The sequence below is a fragment of the Quercus suber genome, unplaced genomic scaffold (assembly GCF_002906115.3).
Source record: "Quercus suber isolate HL8 unplaced genomic scaffold, Cork oak 2.0 scaffold_534, whole genome shotgun sequence".
NCBI classification, from domain to species: Eukaryota; Viridiplantae; Streptophyta; class Magnoliopsida; order Fagales; family Fagaceae; genus Quercus; species Quercus suber.
This window is the reverse complement of record NW_027069982.1, coordinates 464,474-483,663: the sequence shown is the minus strand read 5'-3', so window position 1 is coordinate 483,663 and position 19,190 is coordinate 464,474. Positions and strand designations below refer to the sequence as shown.

General features: G+C 34.3%; 2 protein-coding genes across 2 annotated transcripts; one reads left to right on the top strand and one right to left on the bottom strand.

Moving 5' to 3' along the window:
- The first annotated feature begins 6,882 nt into the window (after positions 1–6,882).
- Positions 6,883–13,907, top strand: LOC112033085 (transcription factor GAMYB). Its single transcript, XM_024065864.2, is given in 5 exon segments — positions 6,883–7,656; positions 8,743–9,119; positions 12,297–12,750; positions 12,753–13,298; positions 13,383–13,907. Coding segments are annotated over 4 exon segments (1,572 nt in total). The 5' UTR covers positions 6,883–7,656; positions 8,743–8,756; the 3' UTR covers positions 13,592–13,907.
- Positions 13,908–17,515: 3,608 nt separating this feature from the next.
- Positions 17,516–18,811, bottom strand: LOC112033059 (zinc finger protein ZAT9). Its single transcript, XM_024065833.1, has one exon. The coding sequence runs from the start codon at positions 18,809–18,811 to the stop codon at positions 17,516–17,518; it is 1,296 nt and encodes a 431-aa protein (XP_023921601.1).
- Between the last annotated feature and the right edge of the window lie 379 nt (positions 18,812–19,190).

The window sequence follows — 19,190 nt, the reverse complement described above, 5'->3', positions numbered from 1 at the left end:
TGATCCGTGGCCCTGAAGTCAATTATCCAGCCATTGTCACCATTCTGGATAGAACTAAGTAGGGCATAACCACAGTTACCTTAATCATTGAGATGAATTTCATCACTCGAAGACTCTATTTGTGAGGTAAGAGAAAACTGAGGTGCTGCAATTACCAAGGCAGCTCGGCTAGGCCTTTCATTAGAGGCAGCATCACGATTTTTCCGGGCCTTGTACTCATTCCACTAGTCTGGGTACCCATGTAACTTGAAACAAGTTTCACAGGTATGTTTCATGCTCCCACAATGAGTACAGCCTCCTCTTTCTGATTGAACCTTGGCTCTAGGGTTGGTATTCAATTTCCCACCACTCGTAGAGCCATTTTTGGATAATTGAAGAGAGGGTGGTTGTTGTTTTCCTATCTTGACTCCTTTTGATGCCATAACAGCTCCAGTCCTGTTTGTACCTATGAGCATCACCGCCTGTCGGATCTCCTTCCGTTGAACATGAGTATAGGCCTATTCTACGGTAGGGAAAGGATGTATCTGTAGCACATCACTTTGAATCTTGTCCAGCCAATCGTCCAATCCATCAAGAAAGATATAGACTCTGTCTTCTTGTAGGATTGTATTATATTTTTGTATATCAGTAGCACAGTTCATTGGGTTAGGACGCCGAAAATCAATTTCTCTCTACAAGCCTTGAAGATCATTGTAATATTTTTCAATGGATCCTCCGGCTTGTCTCATTTTAGTCACCCTTCTTTTTAGATCATATACTTGTGAAGTATCAGTTCCATCAAAATAAGTAGTAGCAACATAATCCCATACCAGTTTTGCAGTTGGGAAATGAATGAAATTATGATCAATGAAGGGTCCATAAAATTGATCAACCACCCTTTGACAATTGCATCTTAATTTGTCATCATCGGAAAGTTGGATTTGCAGGTTCAGGTTGCAGAAAGTCACCATTGATATATCCCAATTTGTCTTTGCCCGAGATATACATCTCAATAACTTGGGACTAGAGGGCATAGTTGGTGTCATCCAACTTAATGCCGATTTGTGCAGTGGAAGAATCATAGGTCGGTAGGTGGGTTTGGGTTTGATTTTTGGTCAAGACTTCAGTCATTCTTGTTGTCAAATCTTCTAGGATAGAGTCTGTGGAATTGCCGCCAGTTTTTACCACATCAATTGGGTTCACCATGGTTGCAGATCAGTGTTTAGGGTTGGGTTTGGTTGTAGAGCAAGTCCTAGGATTTTGCTTTGATACCATGTCAAAAAGATTGCTCATATAGTTCATATATTTTTTTTCAGAGACAAGTATGGTTATATAGCAATACAAAGAGAAGGATCTAGAAGCTAAACTAGGCTATACACAAATTACGGCTGCTATAATGGTTGACCCTTAAGAGAAGGGATTCTAAACAATCTGGCCTACGATTTCTCCAATCACTGACAACTCACACCAGTAGTAAATGCTCTTACTTGCAAGGATGTAAAACTAAAATATTATATTTTATCATCTACTTTCTCCTCATAGTCTCTCTCAACCCATATGCCTCTCTCATCTCCATCACTTTATCATTCTTCTCTCTCTCTCATCTCCAACTCCCTCTTACCCTCCTCTGCCTCCTATTTCTCATCCCAGCCTCCTCTCTCTTCGACTTCTCGCTCACTCATCTCCGCCTCCCTCTCTTCTCTGGTTGCGGGTTTTTTTGTGGGTTTGGATTTGTGGGTTTCATAGTGGCCGATTTTGTGTGTTTGGATTTGGGGAATTGTGAGTATTTTCAGTAATGATGGTATTGGTGTGTGGGCAATAGTGGTGGTTGCTGTGTTTTTGTGGTTGATGGTAGCGGTTTCGATTTGGTTTTTATTTTGTTTTTGTTTTTTATTTTATTTTATTTATTTGGGTTTGGGAATATGGATTTGGTGGTAGTGGCTATTGATGCTGATGGTGGTGGTGGTGGTGCTATTGGATTGTAGGTAGTGGTAGTGGGCTATGAGGGTGGTGGCTGCTTAGTTTAGTTTGGTTTGGTTTGGTTTGTTGTTGTTGTTGTTGTTGTTGTTGTGCGATTGATTTTTGGATGGGTATTGATTGTGGTGATGGCTAGTTTTGATTGTGGGGGTTGGTGACTGGTTATATTTGTGGGTGAAGAGAAAAAGAGACCAGAAGAGAAGAGAGAGAAGGGTATTTTATATTATTTGATTGTGTAGTTTATATTATTTGATTGTGTAGTATATATTATTTGATTGGGTTGTATGTAAAAATGAGAAATGAGATGTTGGGTGTATTGTTAAGTAGGTTGGTGAAATAGATAAAGTAATTTTTTAAATTGTAAAATAGGCATTTTTTAGAAATTCAGATGTGAATGCTCTTAGATCAATTATAATTTCTCAAATTAGTGAATTTATTTCTCTTGGGGGATTTTTTTTTTTTCATTTTCAATTCTGAATTTTTTCTCAAAATTTTGGGATTATTTCCTAACTTGAATTGTTATTTATTAATGAGTTTTTGATAATAGATTTTGACTTTTGAGGATTAGACATTGATTTGTTTTATAAATAAAAATTATGTGCATTTGAATAGGTTACAAGCTAGGGTTTTATAAAAGATTATGTTAATCAAGTGTATATTCACATGCAATGATACTTTTTCTCTCATTTGGAAAAGAGGCCAAAGTTAATAATGGGTTACAATATGTGGAGATAATAGATTTTTATCGATTGAAAATCAGGGGTGTAACCAGGATTAAATACTTGGGGGGGTCGGGTTGTAACAAAGATATACTAAATATAATTTTTAAGTGAGTCAAACCATGAAGGTTGAAATCGACGATGATGAGTATCATCATTGTATGGATAATCTCTATTTTTAGGTTGATATGGACATTCTTTGAGATAAGCTCATCGGATTTCATCTTGTTTGTTGATAGGGAATTCACATATTTATTTACGTGATCCTGGATCATGATCTATCTCTTCAAATTGAAGTTTTGGACATTTGGAGGGGGGTGTTTATCAGGCACTGAAGTATTAACATTTGTTTCTACAGTCACAGGTGTCCTAATTTTTGAATTGCTAACATCTTTTTTCTTAAAGAATGCATCAATTGTTTTTCGTTTGCTCATAATTCTTTTAGCATTAAGAATATGACTAAAAAATTAACCTGAAAAGAATTTTAAAAAATAAAATTTTAATTAGAAATTTTTACTTAGTTATATGAATGTTATTCATACTCAAGAAAAAAAAAAAATTTCCACTATAATTTAAACAGTCAACCCATTTTTAATACAACTTTAATTAATAATAACCCCTCAAATGAAAATAAAAATAATTTAATTAATTTGTCTTTTATAATGTATTGGTTAATTTAATTATATAGCTTTAATTATTGTTGTTTAACGTAACAATAAACTATATTGCTTTAATTTATTTGTCATTAATTATACTGCTTTAATTTGTTATATTGTTTAGCTTCTTGTATATATTACACTAAAAGAGCCGAACATTATACATTCTATGTGCAGCACAATAATTAAAACAGTGTAATGTGCTGCACATTACATTGCTTTAATTATTGTTTACTCGGCCCCGTGAGCCCATGAGCCCATCTACTCTCTCCCCACCCCACGGTCCCCACTCAACAGACAACAAACAAGCACAACATGTGCCCCAATCACAATAGCCAGCTGCAATCAGAAAATTTCACAATGCCAATCACAAATCACAACACATATTACACTAAATGACAATCAATATCCCTCTCCCACCAACACCAACACATTGACCAACCAAACGGATAAGATAAAGCCAACACCAACACACTGACCAACCCAAATGGATAAGATAAAGGCATAAAGCCAAATTCAAAAAGACAAAAATAGCCAGCCAATCAGAGATGAGAGACCCACAATGGGTCTCTCATCTCTGATTGGCTGACTTAGTGAGATAGCCTATTAAAGAATAAAGAGAGTTAGAGAGCCGTTAATAAATTTCATCTCATTTTTTCATTTGAGAGTGAGATAAAGAGAGAGAGACTGAGAGAGAGTTAGAGAGAAAAAGAGAGAAATACCTTGAGGGAGGGCCGCAGGGAGCAGAGCACCGAGCACCGGAGCAGAGGCAGAGCTCCGATCTGCGATCTCCAATATCAGATCTACGATCTCCGATCTCTGATCTGCGATGAAGGGCGACGATGACGATGACGGCGACGTGAGCTGCGGCGACGACGACGAGCAAGCTGCTGCAGCGACGACGACGGCGGCGTGACCGTGGTTCGTGGGTTTGGTTTGCTGGCAGGGGCGGTTTTGGTTTGCTCTGTATTGGGTTTTTTTTTTTTTTGATAAACACCTCTGTCTTTGGTTTGCTGGATTTTGTTTTGGTTTTGCTTTGTATATTGCTATATTGGGGATTGGATTTCTCTGCCAGCGACGTGATGGCCTGACTGATGGGTTTGATTTCTGATTTTCTGTATTGGTGTTTTTTTTTTTTTTTGATTGAGAATCCGTGGGCTTGCCGTGAGTGAGCTACCTCTGTAATCTATTGGGCTCGCCGTGGGCTTGGCTCGTGGGCTTGGCTCTGTTACATTTTTTTTTTTTTTTTTTTTTTCAGATTTTAGTTCAAATTTTTTTGGGCTTTTATTTTTATTTTTATTTTTTTAATTTTGCTTGAAAGTAGAACAGATAATTTTTTTTTTTCCTAATTTTTGATTGAGGGTGTTCCTGGGCTGGGAGAATATGTGAGAAATGGATAGGGGATCGGCTGTCCAATGTTGGGGGGGCCAATTTATTTTTTCTTCATAGGCTAATGGGATTTTTTTTTTTTTTTTTTTTTTTTTGCAGGGGCCACGGCCCCCCAAGCCACTGTGTGGCTCCGCCCCTGTTGAAAATAATTGACGTAATATCTACCTTCATCATTTTTATGTTGCAGCTAGGATTAAAACTTTTATAAACTAAAATATTGGAGAAAATAAAAAATAAAAATAATCGGTTTGTAAAGGGGAAAATTGTACTGGGGTTAGAGTAAATCAAATCAACTCTAAAGATAACTAGTAAAAAAGATCATTCTAAAGTTCGACGCTCACGCATTGACACTTACCATATATGATTTTTCAGTGTTTAAAATGAATTCTTTCTTCTTTGAGACCCATCAATTTGATACATTGATGTCTATATGTCCCCTGCTCAAGCTAAAGTGCTACACAAACTTGGCCAGTTCAACACGTAGAGGTGCTCAGATCAGATGGTCACGTAAATTGTGGAGCTTGCTGAAGATTATTTTAGCATGCCAAGTACATGAAAATAAAAGTTACTTGTATGATACGTTCGTTGTGAGCATCTTAAGAATGAAGTGCCACATAGACCTTAAAAAAGAAGAAGAAGATAGTATATGTTGATTCTTTTTCCTTTTTTGAGTTCTTTGGTGTGTGCATTACGGGAAATTTTGCTTACAAAGAGATTTATGCACCTAACTAGTCATTAAAAGCTAACAAAGGACTCGATTAATAGTCAACATCAATTAAATTTCACTGAATAAGACTTTGTATAAGTTAAATAAGCCCAATAAGCTGGGAAAGAAAGCACTGGCAAACTAAGAAAGAGAATTCTAATGAAGTGCATGATATATAGTTGAACAGTTACTTTGGTAGTAAATGAGTCTACATGGAAGATCGTATTTTTTGTTTAGCGTAAAAAAGAAAGAAAGAAAATTATACCTTTAAAAAAGTGAAAGCCAAGGAAACCAGTTGATCAATAGCTTATAGAAGATATCATATTGAAATTTCTAGTAGTGAATAAGTGAGTGAAAATTCTTAAATTATTGAGGGTTTAGAATAAGATCGATGAGAAGTTTTTTTTTTTTTTGGAGATAAATCGATGAGAAGTTTAGAACACTTAGATGTCATTTGGTAACATTGTTCTAGTAACGTTATTTGTATTTTTTAAAAATATGTGTGGGTGAAAAGTATGTGAAAATTAAACACATGTACCAAACGGGCATTTATATCCTAGTATCATTTCATCAAATTATACCCTATGAATCTCAATTCTCAAGTATGGTTTATTATGTTATGGTTTAGGAACTTAAGTGAAATCAAAATGTTGTGTACGAGTCATGCGATACATCTGAGTCTGACCAAAAGGAAGATAATGAGAAGATCTTAAATGAAAAACAAATAATAATATCCGATAATTGTTGAACAGAAATGAGAAGCACATGTTGCTATTTTGGTGGTCTCTCTCTCTCACTGGCACTAGCTCCATCGCCAGTCAAAGGCAACTATTTTGACTGAGAAATTTCGTACTAGCAACAGAATCATCACACGCTCGAGAAAATGTACTAGGGGCTCCACCATTTCCACTAGACTTTGGCTGCTTAATGTGTTTTTAATTTGAAAAATGCGAAGGACAAATCCATTTTCACTCAAATCGATACTTGGTTCATGTGTTAGCTCTTAATTGGATTTTAATATTTTTGTATAGCTCATTGCATATATTTCAAAATGTTGAAATTTAATCAAAAGTCGACACATAAATGTCATTTAAATTTTTATGCGAGAAGAAGTGTATGCTTATCATTTCTACACTATTAACAAACTACCTAGAGAAAATTCCAATTATGTACAGTACGTACCAAATCTAAACACTCGTTTTCCCATCATGATCACACTATCACTATCAAACCTATAATTTTGTGCAGCATATCATTTTCGAAATTGATGGGACACCCAAATCATAGTAATGACTAATGATTAGCTTTCCATTTCAAAGCTTTGATTTTGATTTGAGTTAGAACATTAACAATCAATTCCAAGTGTGTCAGTAGTCTCTGTGGGGGCCAAGGACTTATGGGTCAATTTTCACTATTCATTTTTCTTCACAGTCTGCCTTTACCAATATCAGAGAGAGAGAGAGAGAGAGAGAGAGGTGCCGAGCCCAGTGGGAGAAGGAAAAGGAGGAAGAGGAGGAATCAACAACAAAAAAAAAACAATTTGAAAATTTTACAGAGAGAGAAGAAAATCATTAGCTCAAGCTCAGCTGGTGATTTCTCCTCTACTCTCTCCTACTTTTTCTCTCCTCATGACATGACATATTTTATTTAACTTTGGCTTCTTTGTTTTTTTTTTTTTTTTTTTTTTTTTTTTTTTTTTTTTTGGGTTTCCTTATTTCTCATTTCTCTTACCATTGTTTTCAAAAAAAAAAAAAAAAAAACACTCCTATTCCAATTCTAATTCGTACTACAAACACAAACTCTCTGTGTGTATCAGTCATCACCTTCAGCATCCTCAGCTCTCTCACTCTCTCTCTTTCTCTCTCTCTCTCTATGGTTCGATCATGTCCTCCCTTCTTCGCTGACTATGGTTAGAGAAAGTCAGGGAAGTCTCTTCTTTGTTCAGCCATCTTTTATTGTTTTTTGAAGGGTTTTTGTTACCTTGTTTTGGGACATTTTTTATATCAATTTTGTCTTTTTGTTAGTTTGTTGGTCGTACCATTTCTATGTTCATTGAATTCTAGTATTTCAAGTAATCGTAGAATTTCCTAGATAATCTTGTTATCCTTTTTTTCTAAATTTTATTTCTATTAAAAAAAAAAAAAAACTCTTGTTCTTCACTCCATCTCATTGTTCTGGTTTGGTTGATACCACTACTTGGAGCTCTGCAAGCAATCTTCAGTTATTTCAGGTATAATGCCATTTTCCTTCCTTTTCTGTTGTTGTATACAGTATACATTGGTGTCAGATTTCCTTCATTGAGAACTAGCTACTAATCAACTTAGACCCACATAAAATTTCGCAGATTTTCTTTATTTCTGTTTTTCCACTTGTATCCAGCTATTTATAGTACTAGACTTTGTTAACTAAATACTTTGAGTGACTCCTCTGAAGTTTACAAATTAACCAATCTTGTATTCATTTTGCTCAAAGTTCAAAGTCTTCTAAATTTTGTCCTGTTTGTCTTAAAAGATGTTGTGACAAAAGTTAAAAAGATAATTTAATAAGAGTTTTTGGGTCTTAAGCTTTTTCCCCATTTTGGGACATGTCAAACACAACAATCTTTCAACAAAGGATTCATATTTTAGAATTAAAGTTCTTCCCCCTTTCCCTGAAAAGGTTCTTATATTTAAAATATGTAGTTCTTCCCCTCTCATGCTTTGTAGTTTGGGAAATTTGCGGTTTGAAAGTGTTGGTGTCACTTTTTTTGTCTTTTAATCCTTTTTTGGTTTTCATTAAGAGTAATTATTGAGCATTTCGATTTCGAGGTATTTCACATGATAATGGGTCCCACTAATTAAATTCATAATAAATCTCATCATTCATGTGAGAGGAGGGAACATTATTGAGCATTCCGATTTCGAGGTATTTCACATAATAGTGGGTCTTACTAATTAAATTTATAATGAATCTCATCATTCATGTGAGAGGAGGGAGCATTATTCCTGGAGTATCGAATAATTTTCCTTTTAAGCGAGTAATTTATTAAGGCCTTTTAAAGGGCTAGCTTTAGTTTCTTAGTTAATTTCCTTTCTCTTCAGTCAGATCAGGTCTAAAGTGCAAAAATTATGTTTCAAATGAATTCCAAGGGTAAGTGTCTGTTGAAATTGTTGTTGTTGTTTTTAAGTCCTAATTTCAGAGCAGTTTCTTGTCTATCTAACACCTAAAACCATTTCCCTTCAATTAAATTTTTATGTTTTACTATTACATATTCTGATATACCAGCTCACTTGCTCAATCTTTATTTGCTGGAATGTTAAATTTCCTTCTCATTTAGGCATATTCAAGGAGATGATGGGTGCAACAAATGACAGTGAGAAAAGAAAAATATCCAAGGGTCGCCGAGATTTGGCATCAATTCAAGAAGCTTGCGCTGGAGGAAGCTTGGGAGTAGGGGGTGGTTTGAAGAAAGGCCCATGGACATCAGCAGAAGATGCAATTTTGGTGGAATATGTTAAAAAGCATGGAGAGGGGAACTGGAATGCTGTCCAGAAGCACTCAGGACTTTCCCGGTGTGGAAAAAGCTGCCGTCTAAGATGGGCAAATCATTTAAGACCAGATTTAAAGAAGGGTGGGTTCAATCCAGAGGAAGAGTGCCGAATCATTGAACTCCATGCTATGATGGGAAACAAATGGGCTCGAATGGCTGCAGAGGTTTGTGGCCATTTTCCGGCTTCATTTTAATTTCTAATGAATATACAATGTTATAGATCTATTTTTTCTAGTTACATTTAAATGTGAATGCTATGTTCAGTTATATAGTGTACCACATCATGCTATGTTTTATTGGCAGAACATGATGTCTGATGTGAACATAGTGCTATAATTGTCTATAGTCTCATAAATCCAGTTTTCCTTTTGGGTGCTCTTTTTTTTTTTTTGATACCACCTTTTGGATGCTCTTGACACAATTATAATGGATTCAATATTGTGATTCTGGCGGAGAGGCACTAACACTTGTTTTCTCTGATTTATTTATTTTTTATTTGAATGATGGATAGAAACTCTGATTTAAATTATTCTCATGCCTTTAAAATTGTGTTATTGACCGCTTCTCTCACTTTTTTGTTTTGCCTCTGTATGATATGTGTTTAATACTAATGTGGCGTTCCCATGGCTAGAGTTTTGGTACTTTGCTACTAAACAATATTTCTAGTCTGAATCACAAAAGAGCACAATTCTATATGTAACTCTAATATTTGTACATTGTTTTTCTATATTGTTTCTTTTGAAGTGCTTAATTTTAAAATATGCTGATTTTATTTCAAGCTTTCGTCAACATCAGACTGATTCACACTTCATTTAGAGCAGCTTTTAAATTTCCATCTCAGAGCTTCTTTAGGTTCTTGAGCTGCCCTTCAGAATTGGGCTGGCTTTACCACTTAATAGTCTCTTGTTTGGCAGACATAAGAACAAAATTTCTTATGGGGGGTAGATGCTCAAAGCATGTCATACACATGTCACCAGCACAAACAAATATACTGGATTTTTGAGCATCTGTCCTCATTCTGAGATTCTTCCCCTTCTTTAATAATTGAAGGGCCTGAAGTTTATTATATTTTAGTCTGAAATTTGGAAGTAATGCTTTAAATACTACAATAGTTTTGTTGGGTGAGAATGGCTGTAATAATTCTTGTAAGATGTATGAATAATTGGCTTGCTTTTAACCTTATTCTAGTATGTTTATAAACCATATGATATACAGGTGCATGCAAATTAATTATATTTCAGGATTTCTTCTCTTTTTACAAAGTTTTTGTATATACCATAAGAAAGTCTTCCTGTGATGCTTTTAACTTATGTTCTTATTATCTTTTGAAGAAATTTATCTACCAGTTTTCCTGGGTCACTTCACACTAGGACTCTATCTGTATTGAAGGAAGCTGGTTCAAAAACGTATTCTGGAAACTGTCAGACTACGATTGCTTTTGTGCTTAAAAAATAAGGAAGAGCTTACAACCTCCTTCTGTGAAGAGGATGTGGCACAGTACCAGCGGGATTAATAAGGATTTATGTCTATAATTACGGTTAGTGATTAGGATGTTAACTTAGGTTTCAGGAATTTAGGATTAAAATTCTGGTGAGTGCTAAAATTGTTGGATTTGTGGATATAGTGAACAGTTTGTGTCAGAAAGATAGATAAAGAAAAGGGAAAACAAGAGGAAGCAACTCTTGTTTGGTAGGAGGATTTTTGTTTTTGTTTTCAAAACAGTATGAAAATAATTTTCAAAAAATTGAATGCATAACTAGTTTTCAGATAATAAGTTTTACATTATGTGTTTGGCTCCCACTTTTAAGAACAATTTTCAAAATATTTAAAACAAAATTAAAAAAAAGATGTTTGGGGCATGGTTTTAAAAACCGAACCAGGGCAAAAACCCTTTTTGCCTCCGGTTTGCGGTTCAACCCGGTTTTTGGTCGGCTTTTACCGGTTTTGAGGGTTTTTATTAGTCCGGACTGGTGCTCGGTTCCCAATCGAACCGGTTGGACCGGCCAGTCTAGATTTTAAAACCATGGTTTGGGGAGAACATTTCAACATTGAGATTAAAAAAAAAATTCTTTTACACGTGTAAATTATTATTATTATTATTTTGGATAATGATAAGCTTTAAATTGAAGTGTGGGAATAGAACTAATGTACATTTCTTTCTTTCTTCTTTTTATTTTTTATTTTTGGATAATGATAAGCTTGAAATTTAAAACGTGAGAATTTTTTTGTGATAACAATAAGCTCCGTAATTTAAGAGATAAAAGAGTTTGGGAAAATCTGTGGAGTCTACTGTTTTCAATTTATTTACAACTATACCATTAAAAACATTTTATGTATCTTGAACACATTCTCTCAATTGCTTTCAAAATCTTGTTTTGAAATAGGGAAATAATTTTCTGAATACTTTATTTAGAAAACATTAGCCAAACAATGATTCAATTGTGGAAACCACCATTTTATGGTTTCCAGAAAAAAAAATATTGTATTTAAATCCTCAAACAAGCCCTAGGTTCACACTAGGGATTCTAGGATTCACTCCTAGGGTTTGAATGCTTCATACACAAATGCAAATGGCTGTATAAAAAAATAAAAAATAAAAACTGAAATTTTCAATATTTCTTAAGATGGCTGCATATGCTTTTGTACTGAAGTTACAGGAAAAAACTACCTGAGAAAGGTTCTAAAATGCTAACTGACTTCAAATAGAAGAAAACACTTTAAGAAGAATACATTAAATAAGCTGCAACTAAGAAACAAACATAAGATCCCATTAAAATAAAAGCTTCAAACAAGCAAACTAGATAGATAAATCTCAGGCGGGCTCACAAATGAAATATGTGCTTTAGAAGTTGGATCCCCATCTCTTGTAAACCTTCTCAAACTGCCTAGCTTGTCCCATCAGGATGTTTAATTGAGTAATATAGCAAACATTCTGGTTTTATTAATCATACATGACATGGTTCATCTATTTGCATTGGTTCCAATATTTTTGAAGACTTGATTTTCTTTCTATATAAATAGAGAAGTAAGTATCCATTATTGAAAATTAAGTCCACTTAGTCTTATTCATTTAATTGTTTTGGTCAAAATAATTGTGGTTGTCGTACTGGAAATTCCACATTTTTAATCCTTGCAGCCAAAGATAGTTGTGCAGAGAGCACAGTGTTGACTATGTTTCATCTTTTACTAGTACTTGCAACACTAGATTTCTTCTAATTTGTAGTCATTCGGTTTTTAAGGCCTCCTGACTTGGTTGTTTATTCATTTTGGTGATGTATTTGCATATGGTCAGAGATAGACTGACCTCCTTTTCCACATTTCTCCTTCTCTCCCTTTAACAGTTGCCTGGACGTACTGATAATGAGATAAAGAATTACTGGAATACAAGGATTAAGAGACTGCAACGAGCTGGCGTTCCAATTTATCCACCTGAAGTGTGTTTACAAGTATTGAATGGGAGTCAAGACAACCAAAAGAGTACTTTGCCAACGGGGGATGCAAACCATCATGATCACTTGCAGGGAGACGATTTGGAGATTCCAGATGTGAAATTCAAAGATTTGGATCTTGATCGTGAGTATCTCTCTTATTCGCCAAAACTTCTTGATATTCCTGCAAGCAGCTTGCTCAAACAAGGTATTGGTTCATCCCGTCCATATAACTTCACGATCCCAACAATTTATCCCTTCAAACGCCTCCGAGAGTCAGAGACCATGTTCCCTGGTCCGGATGTTAGTGTCAGTGGTGCTCTTCCAGTATTCAATCACTACATGGATAATACTTATGAGAATCTTGCTGAACCTTTAACTTGCCTTTTATAACTTTTCCTGATCATAACACCAATGACCAGTTACCATCAGGTGTTCTTCCTGGCAGCCATGCCCTTTTAAATGGCAATTCTTCTTCTTCCAAGCCCATATCTGAGGCTATGAAGTTGGAGCTCCCTTCACTCCAATATTCAGAAACTCAACCTGGCAGCTGGGGCACCCCTGCTTCCCCACTGCCTTCACTTGAGTCTGTTGATAGTTTCATCCAGTCTCCTCCAACAGAGCAGACTCATTCAGATTGTCTTTCACCAAGGAGCAGTGGTTTGTTGGAAGCCATACTCTATGAGTCGCAGACTTTAAAAGGCTCAAAGAACTCACCCCAGCAAACATCAGACACTTCTGTCATGCCAGCGGATGTGGTGGAAAGTTCGCCTGTGAATCCCTGTAAGACAAAATGGGAAGCACATCATGAGCCAAATTCACCTCTAGGTCATTCTGCTGCATCAGTATTCAGTGAATATACTCCTCTAAGTGGAAGCTCCATGGACGAACACCAATCAGTCGAAACTGTGCTGGGTGAGAATTTTTTACATCACATTAACTTTCTAAGATTGAACAATATAGCTGTGCTGAAAAGGTCTGTCACATGTTTTTATGCAGGGTGCAGTAGTATGCCTGAAACAGTCAATCAGGATCGAACCCATTATGTCATTAAGAAAGAAATTTCAACTCAGGGAGACTTTACCAGGCCCGATGCTTTACTTGACCTGGGTTGGTTTGGGCATATTAATGAGCATGGTAAGGATCAGTCCACTCTTACAGATGCCATAGGGGCACTTCTTGGTGAAGAATATAGCAGTGGCTACTAGCAAATTGGGGCTGTGACTGTTGCATATATTAAGAAAGGATGTGATTTTGATATTGCGCATGAGAGAACTCTTCTTGACTACTATAAACTTTTTGAAGATTATTGAAATCTTCCTGGAACTTTAGTCATCTTTGAAACTATTTTGGAACTTTAGTCATCTTTGAAACTATTAATTATAATTGACAGGGAGTTTATTCTCAAACTTTATGCTGTTGGTGGAAAGTTTTTATGGTATTGTTGTTCCTTTGCACATTATGGTTGTTGGTTGGTTGTACTTTGGTGCTGAACTTGGAAGACATGGTTTTAGTAATAATATAATGCACATGTTCTACCCAAGAGGTGCGTGCAAACTCCTTTTGTTTTTTTTTTTTTTTTTTTTTTGGCTAAAACTCTTTTTCTTTTTTCATTACCTAACTCACCTATGACATTTTTTTTCCATTAAGAATGTGTGTGTGTGTGTGTGTGTGTGTGTTTTTTTTTTTTTAATTTACGTTATCATAGTTGACATGTTATATAATGATGATATTTAAATGTGTATTATTTTGAATTGATAAATGATATGGTAGAACACTATGTGAAGAAACTATAGACAAACCGGAATGGCAACCTAAGTAGAATTGACAAGATTGCTAGCTTATAACCATGTCATATGCACGAGTTTAATTAAGAATAATCACAATTAAATACATATACTTTTTTTTTTAAAAAAATTTATAAGTGAATAATTTTTTTTAAAAGAGACTCAATCAAGTACATGGGGGGCATACAAGAAAAGAGCACTAAAGGAGATGCATATACTTTTATTATAGAGAGGACAAGTTATAGTCATCCTTTATTCTCCTTTTAAGTGCTATTTAACAGTCTATATTGTCCAAATTTTTATCTTCTCAACAAAACAAACCAGAACTTCCCCTCACAATTTTGCAACAGGTCACGTCTAGCGTTGAGATTTAATAAACTTGGTGTTTTGGGATAGGGATTTCGCCGATTTGGTTCTTTATGGAGAAGACAAGAAAATTTTTATTTATTTATTGGTAAATAAAAAGGCCTAGAAGGCACAATAGATTTCAGAAGAAAGAGGGGGACAGGAATTATGATCAATGGATTTATTGCTTTGTTAGGTCCTAGGAGAACCACCTTAATATATATATATATATATATATTATTATTATTATGGTAATCTATTCATACATTTTTAAATTGTAAAATTATCCTAATTTTTCAACAAATTTCTCATCATTGACCCCACAAAGTTCTTTTCAATGGATGCAACTGTAAAATTATTTATGCTAGGCTGGTGAGAATTTTAAACTTTTGGGAGTTACTAAAATTATGGATATAATAGGTTGAATCGGTCAAAATATAGCTGTAATTCTTTAAGTGTTGTACCTAAGCTTCCTAATTGGATATACTCACGTTATTGTATCTTCCTAATTGGATATACTCACGTTATTGTATCGCCTAATACAACAAAAACAATATTATTGTTCCAAAAACTTATTCCACAACTTGCTGAAGCGATCGATTGTAATTAGTAGAAAAAAAATAGATTAATGTTAAAGTGGTTGTCCACCATTCATAATTAACCACTTCATTAAGTTGTGGAAAAATTGTGATAATTGTGTCTCGATACATTGGTTTTTTTCAAAGAAACTTAAATTCACCTAATTTTTTTTTTCAAATACATTTTTCTTCTAAAAAAAATTTCCGTAATTAATTTTTACCTAGTTGTTGTTGTTGTTTTTTTTTTTTTTTTTTTTTTTTTTTTTTTTTTTTTTTTTTTTTTTTTTTTTTTTTTTTTTTTTTTAACTAGAATTTTTACCTAGTTAAAGTTTGAAAATCTTGGAGTACCTCTATATATTAAGAAAATATGACTTTTGATGTCAATTTTTCATTATTTTCAAAATACCCTTATTGTTAACTTCAAATTGATTTTTTTTTTTTAACACAAATTAAGGACAAAATATTATTATCACAAATGGTTAACAAATTTCTTTTTTGAGAAACTTTGACAAAGGTTAAAAGACAAATTAGAAAAAAAAAAAAAAGAGTCATTTAATTTGACGTAAATACAAACACGCAATTGACTTGTACTATCCCAATACCTCGCATTTAAGTCTCATTAAACCCCTTTTTATTGACAAAATTTTATTTAAAATTTTATGTTACAAGATAGAAATTCTATTATAGTTTAATCTGATTTCTCTGAACTTCTTATTCTTATCTAGTTTTTATTTTTTCTTTTTACTTTTAGATTTTAAATGCTAATGTACAGGGGCTTCTCTGCTAGAAAAAATATTCTCTATAAAATTGCAATGAAAAAATATAAAGAAAATGTAAAGGCACAATACCACTATCACACGTTAAAAATAACAATAATATAACCTCTTTTTTTTGTGTATATATATATATATATATGTATAAATTCTACTTTTTCATGCTTTGCCATTCAATATTTCCTCAATTTGAAGACTTAAACGATATGAGTAATTAACTTTCTTCACCTGTGATATTCTCTCTCTACAAATTTCACCATGCCTCCAAAAATTTTACAATATCTTCAATTTAGTCACTGTCTATTTTTCTTAGAAGCATGTGTAAGTAAATATTCAACGATAATTTTTTTCTACTTGTGTAGCTTCTACATTCTTTTTTCTTCTATTTTGCTAAGTAATTTATCATGGTCTAGTTTAACAAGTTATTTGTGAGTTTCAAATTCTTTGAAAAGACAGTTTTTTCAAAAGAATAATGAAAATTGTTGTTGTTTTTATCAAAGTTTTAATGTTTCGTTGGTGCTATCAAATTATACGATTGAAATTCATATTTTTGATTTCGTACTATAATGAAAGAAACTCAATCCTACTATTGAGAGATTGACAAAAATTGTTTAATTTTATGCATTGTTGGAGTTTTAAGACCCAAAACTTTTATATATTATTTTTTTAACATAAAGGAACCCATAAACATATGAAAAGATTAGTCTCAATTACCACAATATGTGATTCTAATTTCTCACCTAAAAACTACCGCACCATTTTGGCAAGTTGATACCTCTCTAAGAGAGCAAGTTAAATATTTCCAACCATCTAAAAAAAGAAAAAAAATATATGTCACCTAAAAAATAGGAATTGATTTTTTTTGCACTTATAAAAAATCAAGAGTTCACATTTCTTATCAAGTCACAAGTCTTATCAAGTCTCAAGAGTTCACATTTTTTTCCCACCTAAAAAAAAATAAGTTTTTTTATTTATTTTTAATCCAGATTAAACTTTCAAAATATCTAAAATTAGCTTTTTCTGGCTGATGATTTATCAGTAATTCAAAAGGCCAGAGGTTTAAACTTACAAAATCTAATCTTACCCACTAAACATGCCCTAATTGGCTAATTATAAGATTTAAAATCTCTTTCATATACAATAAATACCTCCAAACTTTTTTTTTTTTTTTTAAATTTGAGTGGTGTACACGCACTTGCCAAAACCTGTTGTGCAATCCAGAAAACTCAACCAGCTGTAATATCTAGTGTTGAGTGAGAGCTTATACAAGATTTTTACAAGTAGATGAGCATTTGATATTACCACCAAATAGTAAAGAAAAGGAAATAGTCTACTTTGAATCTAATCATCTTCAGTACTGATACTCGAACATCATAAAACAAAGTCAGATAAAGCAAAGGGATATCAGAGCTATCCCAAAATAATTTGAGCAGGTAATAACAAATATATGAACATGTTCTTATGGCTAATTAACATCTGCATTATAAAGAAAGAATCAGATGTCTTTTGGATATTTTCTTTGTAGCAAAACCTGACCACATGATTATGCAAGGGACAAGCTCCAAATTCGAAATGCCAATGAACCATAACTCAATTTGAAAGTTCAATAACGTCGCTAAATGCATGACCAGTATCATGATATCAGAAGTTTACAACAGATTGAAGGTAGACTCAATACCTTCATCCTCCATGAGATTACAAGGTTGATTGAGATCAAAATCCAATATTCTTTGACCACTCTGATTGACTTCTCCAGAGGATGCTACTTTAGCTTCATTAGTACCTCCTGGTGATACTACTTCACTGGATGTAGGAGCTTCAACTAGTCCTGTCGAATCACATCTTCTATGCCCATCATCAAGACCCCCATTCATAGGGAATGTCTTAATAATGCTTTCTTCTTCAATCTCATCATCTACAAATAACGCATTTGTTGCTTGTTTCTTCTTCTCTTTGTTGTGACTTGATCTGTGACCACCCAATGCTTGGAAAGTTGGGAAAGGTTTACCACAATCGCTGCACTTATAGCTGCCTTTATCATCATCAATCAAGCCAAGGTCTTCTTGTTCTAAATCTCTCAACATCTTTTTCCAATTTTTCACTTTCTTTTTCTTCATGTTTTTTACACTAACTTCATAACTATCTTTAAAGGGTTTACCTGGACTGCCACCTTTAGTTTTCTTGCTCTCTGTCAGCTCCACTATGTGCTTTTCTTGTTCTTCTTTACCACGACTATTACTTCTTGCAGCGAGGTACGGACTGAGACTAAAGAAACTCTTATCACGAGATAAACACATGAGATTCTGTGCAGCCTCCGTGCTACCAATACACTTCCTTCCTCTCTTGTCAGACTTAGACCAGTTAGATACATAGCTCAGAAGATCAACACCAGATCTCGCATATGTCTCAGCTGAGCTATTATGATGAAGATCATCGTCATCATCCACTTCATGGTCCTCAGAATATGACCTGCCGGAACTCGAACTAGGACTGTTTTGATCAGCTATTGAAGGAGGTTGAATGCCCCTCCAATCTCTATCAGGATGAGACCTCATGTGTCCAGAAAGCGATTTCGTTGATGGGAAATCTTTGTTACATATACAGCACGTAAGCTTATCAGCCATCAGATCATAATTGACAGTCTTCGCCGCCAAACCCGAATCAGTATGACCCTCAAAGACATGTTTCTTGATGCTGTTCTTGGAAAGATCAAGCTTCATAGCCTGAAGATGAGATCTTCTGTGACCTCCCAAAGCTTTTCCACCATTAAACGTTTTGCCACAGAAGTCACAGATACGTATATCCTGATGTATATTCTGATCGCTCTCGCTCTCTTTTGTGGCCTTTGGCCTTTTGTTTTCACCATAAGCCAAAGTCTCTAACGAAGATGACCCTTTCACCTTCTCCATCTCTTCAAGCTGGTTTTCTTGCTCATCAATATCCATTGGAAGGAGAAAAGAGAAGGCACGAGAAAAAGGAATAAACAGCTAAGAAGTAAAGAGAGAGAGATACAGAGATTGAAAACAAAGGTTATAAGACTTAAGAGGAAAGGTTTAATAAGATGGAAGAAGAATAAGAAGATTTGGGAAGCGAGGAGGACTTGTTTTTGGACTGATATAGCGAGAATATCTCAGAAAATATGTGCAAATAAGTCGGTATTCATTAAATTTCCGAAACTGTAACAGATTTCCCATTGCACATGAATGACTTTTATTCTTACAATTAATACATGTAGTCTTCTTTGCAACTTTTCTATGGCAAAGCTCTTAGGCTTCGGTTTCCATAAGGTATGTACATTATTCCAGTATCCCACAATATTCCCAT